Here is a 15,934-nt window from a genome sequence, read left to right on the forward strand (position 1 = left end):
GGTAGCCAGGATTTCCAGCCCAGCCGTTTTTCAGATATTACCTAAAATTCTTACAGCCACGACTTCTCTACTGTTAACAGGAACAAACTGTAATTGTAAAATAAAGGCTGTGCTTACTGAGAAAATAGTGGATAAGCAAAAATGATATGCTGTGTAAAAATGCAGCGAAGTGCAATGCACATGGTTTTACCTCAGAGATTACAAGGCTTATATCACTATCAAAATGTGCTTTTAAGGCTAAAATTAGTCCCTTGTGAACGGTTCCTGGATTTCATAAAGACACAGCAGGGGCAAAAGGAACAGTTTTGCTCAGGAAAGTTCCACGCTGGTAACGGGATGGACTGAACCTCCAGGAACTGCATTGCTGTGGGCATCCACTTTCTCTCACTGATTGCTACCTTCCAGACAGCTTGATGAGCAGGAGTATTTTCAAAAATTCAAAACATATAACAATCAAAGGAAAGGGATGAAAGTTAATAATATTCTATATAGCTTTTATTCATTGTTTACTCCAGAATAGCCAGACTGCATATTGATTTTTTTTCAACATTTTAACAATTGCAAATAATTTTTTGGGGAGGTAATGACATTTTTGAGAAAATTTGTTCTGTTAGCAATTTTTTCCCTTTCAGCTTGTACATTTAGAATAAGCATACATTTGGGATAAGATCAGAAGTATGTGATTCATAAGTATTATACAATCCCACATATTCTTTCCCTAGAAATGCCGTAGCCAAATATAACAATCAAATGTGATTCTGTAGTGTATCCTCACTGCTGTCAGTGAATCTGCTTCAGATTTATAGAGGCGTTTTACTCTACAATAAATATAAGGCTCTTTTTCTGGTCTTTATGGCTAAGTTAGCATTTGTGTTTTCTAATTCATTTTCAGAATATCCAGAGATAATTTAAGTATAGGTTTATCATGTGTTTTATAAGCAAAAGTCTGAAGTTGCTCAGAAATAACTTGTTAGCAAAGCTCCAAACTTTATCCGCTAATGAGATGACTCATTCATAAGGCATAAATGTGAACTGAGCAGCTCTTGCTGAGCGACCGAGCAGCCAGCAGGAGTTGCTTTAACAATAATTTTTACTGTACACATCATTTTCGAAACTAGTTCTGCAGTTCTGCACGAGGACCGAAAGCCGTGTGAAGTGGCTCTGGAAGAGCTGTGCTTCTGCTCGTCTTCAGCAGGAGCGGGGAAGCAAAGACGCTGCCGTTGTGCCCAGCACCCGGGGGCGGGACGGGGGAATCCGCAGAGCCTGGCGCTCCCCCGTTCCAGAGAGAGCCCCGGCTGCGGCGGGCGCTGCACGCGGGGACCTTACTTCCAGGCTAAGCCAAGACCGGCAGTTTTAGCGTAAGGAAAGAAAGATGGAGAGGAAGAAAGATACCCCTGAGCATGCATCAGGAGAACAGCATTGGCACAAGAGCAAGTAGATAGATTAGACACGGACAAATTAAGGCAGGAGGGGTACTGGAAAGCTTCTGCCTATGCAGAGAACTTGCCTTGGGATAACCCCGTCCCTGAGAAACGAGGTGCTCGAGAATCCGTTCGCGTTGGGCGGTTTTCTGAAGAGCTGAAGGAGTAGACCCCAAACCCTCGATGCGACCTGGGCCGGGAGGCCGTAGCTGCCTCCCCAGAGGAGATGCTGCTCAGACGGCAGTAGGTTAAAAAGAAGACAACATCTTGAATTACGCTTGCTTAATTAAAAAGCTGTAAACATTGAAGCCAACATATGCTCGTAGTGGGAATGTTTGCAGTTTTCCACAGGTGCTGTGTAATTAAGAGAGAGGAAGCCCGACCTCCTTGGGTAAGGCGTGCGGAGCTCAGCAGGCGCCGGGCGGCTCGCTCACTGCGCCTTGTGCCCGCAGGTACTCCTTTCAGGACGAGGAGGACATGTTCATGGTCGTGGACTTGCTGCTCGGTGGTGACCTCCGCTATCATCTGCAGCAAAACGTTCAGTTCACGGAAGAAACGGTCAAGCTCTACATCTGTGAAATGGCTCTGGCTCTGGACTACTTGCGAAGCCAGCACATCATTCACAGGTGACGCCAAAGCCCGCTCCTCCGAGCCCGGGGCGGGTCTGGAGCTGCGGGAAGCTGGCGTCGGCCCGGAGCAGCCCGCGGGTGGTGCCCCCGTGAGCTGCGGGGCCTCTGCTCGCTGCGGTGGGGCCCCTCGTGCTCTTAGTGCTGCCGAGCCGGGGAGCCCTTCCGTTAAACTGCACCTGGCAGCGGCCGGCTCTGGACGTCATCCTGGCTGCTAGACCTGTCTGTTGGTCAGTGAGGGAAGAAATCTCAATTTTTACTGGCATAACTGAAAGCAGTGCCTTCCGGGATTTATTTTTAACATGATCAGGGGCTTGGTAGAAATAGGTCTAATCTTGCAATATTAATTTTCATGGAAGTGGACGCTTAAACCGGACAGGTGCTCCCACATTTTGGTTTGATTGCCCAGGAAAAGCATATTTCTAATCCATCTGTGAGGGACTACTATTTTTGTTTTATATCTTTCTAATTTTTGATAGATTAAAAGTTGCTTTTGTTGTTGAGTTGCATCTTTAATGTGACTGAGACTTCATCTTACTATAACCTTGTTTGTTTTTGCAGAGATGTAAAACCGGACAACATTCTCCTTGATGAGCAAGGTAGGAACTATATTTCTAGCTTTTTCTACCTCCTTCACATGAGGTGCTGTTTTTTTAGTGTCTCACATGCTGTGTGTCTCTTTATTTGGAAAAAGGGTGTAAAAGGCACCACTCCATTTATTTGAGTGGGCTTTGCTTGGTCTTATGCCTTGTATCGCAAAGGGAAGTGCACGAACTCCTCTCCTCAAAAACCCGTCTGACTCTGTTCACCTCCAGTCTACTTCTCCTCTCACTAGTAGCTCCAGTGCCTCTTATTTTGCACAGGTTGTCCATGCAAGAAATACAATGCTTTCCAGTGTGAAAAAACACTGAGTTTTAAAGTGAGTGCTCTGAACATATGCTTTGAGCAGGAAAAAAGATAGTTTTGATGTTTTCTTGATCTAGATTCTTCTGAGTCAAGATCTAGACTGAGCCAGGCAGAGTAAGTTCAAAAACCTTCACTAAGAGCATCCTGATAATGGCTCTCCGAGGTCTCCACAGGAGAACTTACTTGTGAGGTCCTATATTGACCTCTATTCCCCTAGCAGAACTTACAAAATGAAGGCACAATCTCTCAAAACGGCAGGCTCCAGACCACGTTTTGTCATACAGGCTCATCAAAACCAAAGCTGCCACTTGCATGGAAGCTTATTAGAAAACAGCGCAGGGTATAATGCCCAAACATAAATGAGAAAGAGAAGATTTAAGTAATAGGACAAAACCATTTGTGATTTACACAACATTTGCAGAGCTGCCTGACAGATGCAGAAAAAAATGGGTAGATTTTCTGTATTTCACATTGGTTTGAAAATAATGACCCACAAGCAAGTTTTGAGACTAGTTGTTTATCTGCCAACACTCATATTTGATTTTTTTCTTAATGCTCGTCTCAGATTACGTACGGTATTTGAGGTAATCATTAGTTTGTTGTGATTGCAATATAAGGAATCTATGAAAAGTCATCTGAGCAGTATGGAAGAGAGCATTAAACTGGCTGGTCTCTTTTATAGAACATTCTTGTTTGTATTGGAAGCGTGGTCTGAATTAAAGGATTAAAGAACAGTGGTATTCCCCAGAGTGAAAATCCTGTTGTATTAGATTGAGCTGTAGGGAGGTCTGTTTTTCTCTCCATATAGTATCTCTTTCAAGGACCTCACAGAGAGTGTCTTTGATCTGAAGAAGACATTTGAACACAGACTGGCTAGTGATAATCCCTAATCAACTGCTCAACAATTTGTTCATCTGTAATGTGTGTCTTTGGCTCTTTTGAGGTCAGATAGCATGATTTTTCATGTGTATAGTTCATATCAGACAACTTCTTTGCAAAAAGAATGGACAGGGAAGGATGTCCTAATGAAACCACGGACACCTTGCGCTACACACTCCAATAGCAGCCCCTCCATATTTAAGTCTTCTTCGGTGTATGGGGAAGGAGATTTGTCCTGTCTCAGAGAGCCATTTTTCTCCAAGCATTGGAGAGTTGTCCCATGCATTGCCCGAGTATTCACCAGTGAGGAATAACAAACACTAGCAGTGGGATCAGCCAGTCCTCTCATCACACTTGGACTCGGTGGCTGGCAGTTCCCAGCAGTGCAGTGCCTCCCTGTGCAGCCCAGTGTGCAGGCGTTTGCTCTGGCTCACCTCTAAGACAGCTCTACACGGTAGTTAGAAAATCATGGAAGAGCAGGCTGGCGTGTAGCAAAAGTCATGTCACGGTTTCAAAGCAATGTCAACTCTGTCTAGATGTTCCTGGCCTCCATTTGTCTTGCAAAGTTTTTGGAAGACTGTTGATAGACTGTCACTTCCCTAAGCAAGTTACCCGTGTGTTTGACTATTGCTAAAAAGTTTTTTCTGGTGTCTTACAGAAATCTCTGTGGCTTCAGCTTATGCTTATTATTCCTGATTCTCTATAGTTTGTGTGTGAGGTAAACAGCATCTTCAACAACAATATTATAGTAAAAGACTTGGAAATGTCTGATCTGTGCAAAAAAATACCCTATCACCACTTGAGTGTTTATCTAATTTGCCTTTATTTGGCTGTCCAAGTCTAGGCTGCAGATTTAAGAAGAGTAGGTGTTTTCCAAAGTTTGATAATGAGACTTTTTTTTCATGCTCCCCCCTCCCTTTTTCCTAGAATTTTCTGTCCTAATGACAAAGAATGTAGAAATGAAGAAAGTATTCCAGGACTTTTCAAAAAATCTTAATGATTTCTTGATAAAGTTTTAGAGTTTGGAAAATGTTGTTCTGATTCCATTTGGACTAGGATGTCCAAATCTGCTATGTTATGCACAGAGTGTCAATACTATTTTACTGTAGCTATTTGGAGGTAGTCGTGGCTGAATGGCTTTCATCCAAATGCAATTCCAGATTTTCTTTCTTTTAATCAATGCTACCACGGCATTATCTTAGTATAGCATTTCCCTATTGTCTTCTTTGCTAAATATAGGTCTGGATATATCAATATGACCAAACGCTGGAGCTGATGTAGGTTACTAGTTCCCAAGGTAGGCTTATTAGTAATGTTTAAGCTTTGCAAGCTTAAACTGTTACCATTCCTTTTCTCACTACCTTATGCATCCCTGTATTTTTGTGCTGCACCTTGGGTCAATGTTGTCACATACCTCGTGTTCACTCATACGAACTAAAAGTTGAACTCAGGTTTTCCAAATGGTTAAAAATTGGATGTTTAAAGTTGGACTTGTTTTTGTCCCAAGTTTGAAGCTCAAAATCCCATAAGAGTCTACAAATCTTTTTTTCTTTTCTTCTTTTTCTTTCTTTTTTTTTTTTTTTTTAATCTTTTCTCATGGTCATCCTTGAAATTTAGTCTGTCTAAACAGTGCTCCATGTAGGGGTTAATGATATTTTAGAAAGTGGGGAATAGGCACTGTAGTCCTAAAGGAAGCCTGTTGATTTTCTGAATGTCCATGTAATTTAGATGGATTCTGAGAGCTGATACGTTTATGCCATGGAAACCTTTGAAGAATCATTGTGAATCTCAGCTCAGATAACTTGGAACAAAATGGAGAGTATCCAAGTAGGATGGAAGAGGCTGGATATTTTAAATGACCACTATTCAAAATGTGAAGCTCCAAGTTAGATTTGAAAGTCAAGACACAAAGCTAGCTACCATTTAAATGTTTTCCATCTGACAAGTCTGAGATCTGGAGAAAATTTTAGGATCTTAGAGCTATTTAGTGGGATCTAGATTCTGAGCTGCCTCCACCTGTGCTACACTGTCTGATAGCAAATGCTGTTGAAAAATTTTGTATTGTAACTCTACGTGGCGATTGTTTGTTCTGCCATTAATTCCTTCTTGAAATCTGTCTTTATTTAAGGTCATGCACATTTAACAGATTTTAATATTGCAACAATAATTAGGGATGGTGAAAGAGCAACCGCCTTAGCTGGAACCAAGCCATACATGGGTAAGAAATAATAGCTGCTCGTTACATTTCTACTTTACATTCGGAGAACACTCGCAGCATGCCGTGTTATAATCTGTGTCTGCCACAAGGAACTGAATTAATTTAACACCTTAATGCATGCACTTAAGTCATTCAGCAGAACCGAATTATGTGAAAAGTGAAACTCTCGAAATGAATGAATTTTTCTCGGAAGATCGCTCGTGATCCTCTTGTGTTTGCCTGCCTCCCTCTCCCGGTCTCCTCACTGGTGCTGTTCAGGGCTGGGGCCTGGCCCTTCCCAGGGCAGCTGCCAGGTTTCTCCTGCCCCTCGGCGGGGAGTGAGGGCTCCCAAGGTGCTCTGTAGCCACGTGGCTTGACAGCGACCTGCTCAGGGAGGAGAGAGGCTCTGAGTCTTGAATGTGCTTGTAAAGCCTCACCTGTGGCATTAATGCATGAAAATAATGATAACATTCACGTAGTGGCTTATGTGAAACAGGTGGCTGAAAGAGAAACAAACAGCAGTCTGTGAATAAATCGTCCTATTTTTGTTCTTTCTGTTCAGCTCCGGAGATTTTTCATTCATTTATGAACGGTGGGACAGGTTACTCCTTTGAAGTTGATTGGTGGTCCTTGGGAATTATGGCTTATGAACTTCTTCGAGGATGGGTAAGGTGTTCTGTGCTGTCTCATACTCTAAGAACCATGCTTTCTTAGGAACTTCAGCGAGAAAAGTCTTTATCTCCTGACATATTTCTATTTTTTTTCTCAGAGACCGTATGATATCCACTCCAGTAACCCAGTAGAGTCTTTAGTTCAGCTCTTCAGTACTGTGAGTGTTCAGTACTCATCTGCATGGTCAAAAGAAATGGTTGCACTCTTAAGAAAGGTAAATAATAGTCTTTTTGGCATAGTTCAAATTGTACCTAAGCTACAGCTATAAGCTATAACTGTGGCTGTTAGCTATAAGCTTACAGGACTGATGAGAAACTTTTTCATGGTATTAATAATGAAATGTTGAAGTAGGACTAATTCTTTATGACTTCATTCAATCATCTTAAGCACAAATTAATCTCTGCAAATTGTGTTTCATTTGATGACTTATCTCTGTCATAAAATGCATTATGTTTGGTAGCAAATGAAGAAAAAGACTGATTTTGGTGTAACAATCAAATTGTTACCGAGGCTAGAATTGTGTTTGTTTAGCATCTAGTGTATGATCTTCACAGCTTTAAAAGGTAATAACGATAACTGAAATAGCAGTGTAAAATACATATAAGTGTTTGCTCACCCTGCTGCGGTAACTGCTTTCTCCACAATTCTGCAAGACTGAAGAACCAGTTTCAGGTGCATTTAGTTATTGTAAATGTCTGTGAAGTTTTATATTTTATATATGTGCGTGTGTGTGTATTTACACATGTATATGTATGTACATATGTGATACATATGTATGCCTATATGGGGCAGTCTGTTGCTTTAATTTTACTGTTACAGCTAGGAAGTTTTGATTTGTTGTAGAAACTGGTTAGCTTTTGCTTGCTCAGAAAAAATAGCTGATCAGTAAGCTGTAGAAAAGATACACATAGTGCTGACAACAAATAAGCGATTACAATATAAGTTAATGTTGGGTGGACAATTTACATAATTAGATTTTATTTTAGTGAGAAACAGAGTTGTTTGTTAGTCACTGCAATAGGAAGTATTCAGCAAGATCACAATGCCATCTGCTGGGCTGAGTTGAGGAATACATGCTTTGAACAAGACTATGGAAATTAAATGTCTAATCAGAAAAATACCAGTAACCACCTGAAACTAGAAAGACCCTTCATATTCTCCCAAATCACTGGAATTTCCGTTCTTGAAGCGCCACAGCGGGGGTCTTCCCTGCCGAGGAGAGCCCAGTGCGGTCCTCCTCGACGCCCGGGGACGCCCCGCTGGAGGCGAAGCCTGGAGTCACGTCAGACACTGCTTTGCCCCGCTGGGCTGCGCGTGCTTCTTTGCTTACCGCACCTCGACTAAGAAGCTGGCTAGTCTGCATACTGAATTTCTGTGGCACGGGCTCCAGCCCCACCTGGGGCAGCTGTGAGCTACATACGCTGTATGCACATGTATGTATACCTATATATGTGTGTGTCTATAAGTATATGTATGTGTATGCATATAATATATGCATATATGCACACACATATGCACACACTATATATATATGCACTACACACATCTAGAGCTGTCATGGCATCAAAGTCCAGTATCTTGGTATCTCTGCAGCACTCAAGGAGAACTTACTGCTGGGTAAGTGTATAGACTCATGGTGACTTTACTCTCTAATGATAAATACCCTCACTGTAATTTTAAAGACAATTTTGTGCAATGAAAAAATTACCTTAAAAGTTCATCCAGACAGTAGCTGCTAACAGAGGTAATTTTAACTGGAACTGGATGTATCTCAACAGCATTTTACAGAAGGTTGTAGAGAGGTTTAGGGGACTTGATGGTGGCAATTTTTACTGCCCAGGGAATTGTATAGACTCCAGAATACACCAGAAGGGGATGAGACCTGCTTTTATGTAACAAAAACTAAAAAAGCATCCAAAAGGGAGCGGTGCTGTTACCATAAAAGACTGTTGCGTGCCACAGCCAACAGCAGATCTGTTGCACAGCAAAACAAAGAGCGTGAAGGAACATTTCTTAGTCCCAATAGATTATCAAGTAATTAGTATTACCATGGTGAGGCTTTGATATTGAAGTGCTTTTCCTTCACTGTGCTGCTGTCAGGAGTATTGCATTTTGATTTTTGTAGGCAGGACACCGCCACACATTGGCATGCTTTAGTTCACAAACACCCGTGGGTTGAATTTTTATTAGACTGTGGATACATTGACCAGGCTGGGGCAGTGGGGTGCATGCTGCCTTCTTCGAGGATGATCACCTTTGGCATTGGAGAAATATTAAAGACTGATTTTATTTTCTGCAAAAAGGCCATAACCATCTGTAATTACCCTGCTTAGAACAACACTGTCATTTTTTAAAGGAAAGACACAGTCATAGATGGGCATTCTGTAGAGTTATTGCTATGCATAGGCCATTAGTCAAAAGGTGCTACTCACTACATTTGTAAATGCCCAGAACTGAGCTGGGGAGGCTGGATTAAAATTCTAAATGCTCTTGAAAAACTGCAAGAAATAGTCTCAGAGTAACAGCGGGATGCAGCTCCATACCTGTAAGTTCAAGACTTTATAACCAGCTGCACAAACGTGCAATGGGAGCGACCGGTGAGAGAGCAGCACTCCTGCAAAGAGCACGAGGGCCGCCGTGGCTTACGAGCCAGCAACGTCAGGCTGCTAGGAGAAGGGAGAACGCGGGAGGATTCTGTAAACAAGCTGCAAAGTTGCTATCGATAAAGCTTCAGTTAAAATTTTCACAGGCAAATGCTAATCTTACAGTTTTTTTGGGGAGCCCTATATGAATTCCTTCTTAGAGATACCTAAAACAGTCCTAAAAGCAATAACTGAAATTGGTGGCAGCCACGCTTTGAACATATAGTGCAGTATACAGTGCCAAGTTCTTTGAAAAATCACATCTGTCCTCAAGTCAGTGTCTCAGGTGAGCAGCCAGGCTAAGAGATTGTTTTGAATTATTTTTCTACGTGCCATGAACAGAATAATATCCTCCCATTTCACAGAAGTGTTTTGAAAATAGGACATGTGAAGCTTGATGCTGAAATGATGAGGCTCTAAGGAATCAACATTTTTCCAAAAGAGCAGGGCCCCCAGTGAGGCAGAACTACAAGATGCAATGTCTGTTCCACCGCTCATCCTTGAACGAGGAAGCGTCTGTAGGGCAGACTGTAAGTGGCGGCGCAGTGGAAGATGATGCATCGTAAGCAGGCACAAGCGGCACAAACCCGTGCTCATCGGAGTTCTCACAGTTCCTGGTTTTTGAGTGTTGGACTTGTCAACCTTCAGAACATTTTTCTGGTTTTATCTATGATGTGCTTACATGCTTCTCACAACTGAGTCTTTGCTCTATTGCTGAATTACGCGAGCGCGTTTAGAAGACAGGGTGATCCTCTCTCCTCTTTCTCGCTCGAGCGCTCCGGGAATGCTTGTCATTTCAGCTGCTGACCGTGAACCCCGAGCATCGTTTTTCCTGCCTCGCTGACGTTCAAGCTTCAGTTTACTTATCAAGTGTGATCTGGAGCGATGTCTGCGAGAAAAAGGTGGAGCCAGGCTTTGTCCCTAACGTGAGTAAAGGAGTGCCTTAGTTTCCCTCTTCTGGCCAGTGATCCGTTTACAGCCTACGATTAGCTGTTACATGCAGCAGAGGCTTTCTGACTTGGAAGTAATTTCTGAACATTTTGTTGAAAGAGAGAATCTCTTATGTGACCAAAATCTACCTATGGTGTCTTTGTACCCCCTAACAGAAAGGTCGCCTGCACTGCGATCCCACCTTTGAGTTGGAAGAGATGATTCTGGAGTCAAGACCCCTGCATAAAAAGAAGAAAAGACTTGCAAAGAACAAGTCGAGGGATAACAGCAAAGACAGTTCACAGTCCGTAAGTGCCTTCTGGAGTAAGTCAATGGCAGGAAAAGCAGAGGTACTGAATCTGGAGGTGGGTAGTGGTAGTTGCTGTGGCAACGACTTCGTAACGTGGTGTTGTAACATGAAAGGAGAGCAAGAGAGATTGAGGCACGCACTGGTCAAGAGAAGAAGCAGGTAAATAAATAAAAAGCCCAAATGATGCTGATCTTCCTGGGAGGAAATAGCCAGTTTCTGAGAGCTGGGGATGGGGTTACCTCATAGTACCTTACCCAAGCGCTGGATGATGGCACTCAGAAACATCCAATGACTCAGTCCTGATGTTGGGGTAGCTGAGCCACAGAATCACACAGAATCACAGAATGGAGTCCTTTATATTTAATTCTTTTTTTTTCTGTCACCTTAGTTTACATCTGTATAAGCCTGTTCAGTACTCTCAGATTACTTTGAGGTGGACATATTCTCAGGGTGTTGACTGAGGAAACGTAATACTTGTCCTTGAAAAAGTGAACACACAAGTACTTTTTGGAGAAAACCCATTATTGGGGAAAATTGCATTGGAGATAGATAGGATGCATTTGTTTCTGTTCTTCACCGTGGAAGTCTGGCATTTCTGTGTCGTGAGGAGGATGAATGCAGTAATCTCCGTTTCACAGATCACAAATACCCCTGGAATAAAACCATCTCATCATGAAGCACAGTAGGTATTTACTCTTGGAGAAAAATCAGTATTTTGTAGGGATATTTGGAGATAAAGCTGATGTTCAAGGGGAGGCCTGTGTGAGGGAATATTGGTTATGCCTGAACGCCTGCCTCAGTGCTCTCTCCCTTTCTTGGTTATACAACATTTCTGCTGCCCACCCCCTCCAGTGAGAATAAGAATACCCATTATCTGTGAAGCAGCAGGATGTATCCGCTGTTGTTAGCATTTTTGCCTGGCTTGTCGTCTGCATCAATTAACTGCAATGGATCACTTCCTTCTTCAGCCGCAGTTAATGTTGCAATCAATGAGAGTTACTGTAAAGGCTGAGGAATGAATCGGGAAGCCAGAGGAAAAACTCAGAATAAGCAAACCTGAAAATAACTCTCCGAGGTTTTGCTGCTAAGACAGTTGAAGGCACTTTGTACGCCAAGACCTAGGGCATGATTTCCAGTACGACTGCGTATTTTAGCTGTCCGTTTTATGCAGTTCTCAGGGCTTTGGTGGACGTGCTGCCCTGCAGCCGAGAAGGGCAGGAGTTTGGGGTCAGACTGGGGCAGCCGACCCTGCTCAGGGGGAGAAGGAGCTCCACGGAGGTGGAGAAGCAGCTGTAGAAACGTGCGAGCGTGGGTGGGTGACTGCGCACGGGCGGTCGCCTGCATCGAGGATGGGGTATGGCACTGTGGAGCAGGAGCAGCTGTTCGACAGCTGGGGAAGAAAGCGGTGAGAAAATTTATGTATACAGGAGAGTGGGAGGGGGGGGACCCATGCCGGCTTTGGAGGCATGGTGCAGTCACAGTGTCTGACTTCAGATGAGGGCTCCGTACGTAGAAGGATGTGATACAGAAGAGGAAGGTAAAAATCGGAAGGCACAAACTCCCTGCACGTGGGCCCTTCCCGCGGGCTCGGCGGGCGCTGAGCGCTTCCCCGCCGCGCACGCGTGGGCGGGCGGCTCGGCGGGGGCTGGCGGGTGAGCAGCCCCAGGGCAACCATCAGCCCTGCGCGCGGGACGACCTGAAAGGCTTGTGCATTATTCCTTCAAGAAGTTAAAATACTGGCTTTGGGCTGGTCCCCTCGGCCCGGCTGACTTTTTCATCAGTAGGAACAGAGAGTGCTTATGAAAACGGAATATACAGATAAATATGTTGTTTGTGTAAGTTGGCAAACTGTGCACACCGCAGATGAAACAAACTGCCAATAAGAGACATGAAAGCAATCAAGTTGTGCTATTTCCATCATCTGTTTAGCCTGAAGTTGCTAGTGGCTGAATACATCCTGTGCATACAGATTCAAGCACTGTGGTGCTGTAGAAAAGCAATGCAGAAAAGCAAGGACTTCTTACACACTTTTTTTTTTCTTCAACAGGAAAATGACTATCTCCAAGAATGCCTTGAAGCTATCCAGCAAGATTTTGTCATTTTTAACAGAGAGAAGTGAGTGTGCGTGGGTATTTTGGGACTGAAAGGTTCTTTTTCCCGCCTATGTTAGGAATCAGAGTGCTGTTGCTAGTCTCACAGGGGGCTGGATTCTGGGTGACGGCTTCAGCTGAGCGAGCTCAGGGGCTGCGTCTGGGTAGCCGAGAAGCTGTGCCGGAAGGGGAGACAGCATCAGTGATTAGTCACTGCTGCGGTTAAATGAAACACGCCACACTTGTGGGATTTAGAAAAAAATGCATCGCTCCTCTGTTCTGCGCAGGTTAAAGAAGAGTCAAGAGCAGACGAGCGAGTCCGCGTCTCCTCCGGAAACCACCGACGAGGCCGAGACGGAGGCCGAGTCCGAGAGCTCGAACTTGAACATGTGCAGCTCCGTCTGCTCCTCTGCGGGCAGCAGCTAGGACTGCAGCGGCAAGGCACGGAGCCGCGAGCCGGCGCCACCCTCGATCAATCTTTCTCAGGTTGCGTTGAGTAACGCGGGCCGTACTCGGAGTACGCCTGAAGAACAGATACGAAAACCAGTCTTGCAAAGCTGTAGCAAAACAGATGATAGTTCTTAGAGAACTGCGGCCGTGGGCTGCGGCGACTGCCAGGTCTGCGCGCTGGGTCGCTGCTACGAGTAAAGATACTCGCTATGCAACGCGGCGGGGGAAGGAGAGCGGTTTCGTTCTTGTTTTTAACATCAGATTGCTGCTCTGGGCATGTTTTTAATACAAAAAGTTAATGCGTTACGTCCTTGGATTCAGCAAGGGAGCGCAAGGAGTAGGTGTGGGGAGGGCGATGCGGATTTTACTGTGGCGACCAGCAGTGGCGGCTGCCGTGCCGGTGGACGATCCTCGGGGCGCTCCTGGCCCGTGGCGGGTGGGACCGGCCGCGCGGGCGCCGAGAGCCGCGGTCCCGCGGCGCGGGGACGTCCCGGCCGCGTCCGAGCCGCTTCCCCGGCGAACGCGTCCCCGTGCGCCCCAGGGGGTCCTTCTGGGGCTGGGGGCGGTGGAGGCGCGATGGGGCCGTGCGTGGGGCTTGGCACGTGTGCACGGTGCGGCGTGGTGCACGGTGCGGTGCACGGTGCGGCGCGGTGCATGGTGCGGTGCACGGTGCGGCGCGGTGCATGGTGCGGTGCACGTGTGTGCGGTGCACGGCGCAGTGCACGTGTGTGCGGTGCACGGTGCGGTGCACGTGTGTGCGGTGCACGGTGCGGTGCGGTGCGGTGCACGGTGCAGCGCGGCCCGGGCTGCGCTGCGCCCGCCTGCCCGGTGGGGACGGGTCGGCTCGCCGTGGGCAGGCTTCGCTGGCAGCGGCTGCGCCTGAGCGGGGAATACCTTACGTCACCCTTCGATTTCCTTTATTTTAAGCGTAAAGCGAAAGCACTGTATATAGTTTACCACTACCTGTTTTAACTTCTTGGTGCGACAGGCGAGCTCTTCGACTGTGTTCAGCTGTGAATATTGCCTTTCCTATTGCTTCAGGAGCCTTTACTGTAGTGTTGCTTGATATCTGCTGTATGGGGCCTTTTAGTTACTACTGCTAAAATGAGCCCTTGGTTCTACCATACCGTACAACTCCTCTTGTGATGCACATACATAGATTTTTATTATAACTCTGTTCACATCCAAACTATCGTGAGCTGTTTGCTGCCAGCTGTTCAGGAGGTTGTTGGGTTTGTATCCTTACTGTGTATTCGTAAGGCAAAAATGGATAGAAAATGTTTTCAACAGATGCACATTCTTTCAGAGCAAATTTTTCCTCGTTTTCAGGTCCCATTAATGAAATAAAAAGGCGTAACCAGTGTAAAACCATTTTATACCAAAAAAAAAAAAAAAAAAAGATAGATACAAACACAACTATTTTCCACAGTTTTATGTGGAAATTAGTAGATGGCTTAAAAAAAATTGTGCAGAACCCCATTTTCATTAAAAAAAAATATATACTTTAAAGAAGCCTGCAAGTGTGGGGGCCTGACTTGTGTGGTGAGGGGGGGGCAGTGCTCGTGCCAAGGGCGCAGGTGGATGTAGGCAGCCTGCCGTGTGCTGCTGGTTCGTCACGGTCCTGTGAACTTCAGGGAATAATAAAATGGCCTGAAATGTTTTGCTCCTGATAGGAGGGGTCTGGTGCCCCCCAGGCTGCACGGGGCACACACGAACCCCGATGCCTGGCGCGGTGCCAGTGGGTGCAGCCGAGGCAGGATCGGGTCAAAACACGCGTCCACCTGGGGAGCACGAATGGCTGGGGGGGGAGGGTGTCGACTGGGATGAATAGGCCTTTTTTAATTCTTTTCTGTAAGTGCCATTTCCTTATTTATCTTCCTTTTGTAAATGGGTTTTCAGTAGCAAAAATAGCAGAGCTACTGCCCTAATACCTAGGTGGGGAATAGGCTTTATCGATGCCTATTTGTGCAAAGTCCCTGGAGAAAAAAATCGCAAGAGAAGAGGGCCCATGAAGAGGGAAGACGGTGAGGAACAGGTTCGCTGGCCTCAAAGCCCGTGATGGGTGCTCGCGCCGCGCTGTGCTGCCGCTGGCGCCTGCCGCTGCCATCGGCCCTGCTCCTCCTCCTCCTCCTCCTCCTCCTCCTCCCCCCCCTCCTCCCCACTGCTGCCACCCGCTCCTGTCAAAGCGCAGTGCTCTGGAAGTCACCGTTTTTGAGCCCGATTCAGCTCCAGATACAAGCGAAGCGCGTGCTGAAGTCCTGGAATACCATTGCAAAACCCCGTGATGCAGAGCTTGAAGTGTGTTGGTAGCCTGCGCTGGTTTACAGCTCCATGAGACCCAGGATGTGGTATTTTTCTGCATATAAATATTTAAATATGTGTATTTTTTGTATGATGGATTTATACAGGGTGCTCCATTATCCGCTGTGAAAAGCCTCCATCATCTATGAATTATTCTCCTTAGGTTCCTTGCCATAAGGTGTTTTCTTACCTCTGTTGTTTTACAAAGTTGTGTGTTTTTAAATGTTTCCATTGAATTCTGCAGATGTCACTGGGAATTCTGCATAAAAAATAAATGCCAGATCAGGCTGTAATGTTTCTTTTGATGCTAATTCTCTCTTAGCCTATACCTTGCCCCCCCCCAAAAAAAATCAAATAATAGCAAAACCACCTACCCTATGAACTTGACCTTGGCCCGTGCTGAAATCCTGATGCCTTGGTGGGCTCTTTTTAAAAAATTACTTCAGTGGAAATCAGATATGTATAAAGTATAGCTTCGTATTTTATGTTAATACATTTCTGTAATTCTTA

General features: G+C 45.2%; 1 protein-coding gene across 2 annotated transcripts in view; it reads left to right on the top strand.

Moving 5' to 3' along the window:
* Positions 1-13,732, top strand: part of STK32C (serine/threonine kinase 32C) — a 110,015-nt gene extending 96,283 nt beyond the window's left edge. For both annotated transcript variants that reach the window (XM_062579954.1, XM_062579955.1), the window contains exons 4-12: positions 1,874-2,047; positions 2,609-2,646; positions 5,961-6,050; positions 6,592-6,695; positions 6,799-6,915; positions 10,144-10,269; positions 10,450-10,581; positions 12,631-12,698; positions 12,961-13,732. In XM_062579954.1, the coding sequence (XP_062435938.1) occupies positions 1,874-2,047; positions 2,609-2,646; positions 5,961-6,050; positions 6,592-6,695; positions 6,799-6,915; positions 10,144-10,269; positions 10,450-10,581; positions 12,631-12,698; positions 12,961-13,099 (988 nt within the window). In that variant the 3' untranslated portion in view covers positions 13,100-13,732. The remainder of the gene's footprint in view (positions 1-1,873; positions 2,048-2,608; positions 2,647-5,960; positions 6,051-6,591; positions 6,696-6,798; positions 6,916-10,143; positions 10,270-10,449; positions 10,582-12,630; positions 12,699-12,960) is intronic.
* Positions 13,733-15,934: the final 2,202 nt, after the last annotated feature.

Source organism: Rhea pennata, chromosome 7, assembly GCF_028389875.1.
Source record: "Rhea pennata isolate bPtePen1 chromosome 7, bPtePen1.pri, whole genome shotgun sequence".
Classification (NCBI taxonomy): Eukaryota; Metazoa; Chordata; class Aves; order Rheiformes; family Rheidae; genus Rhea; species Rhea pennata.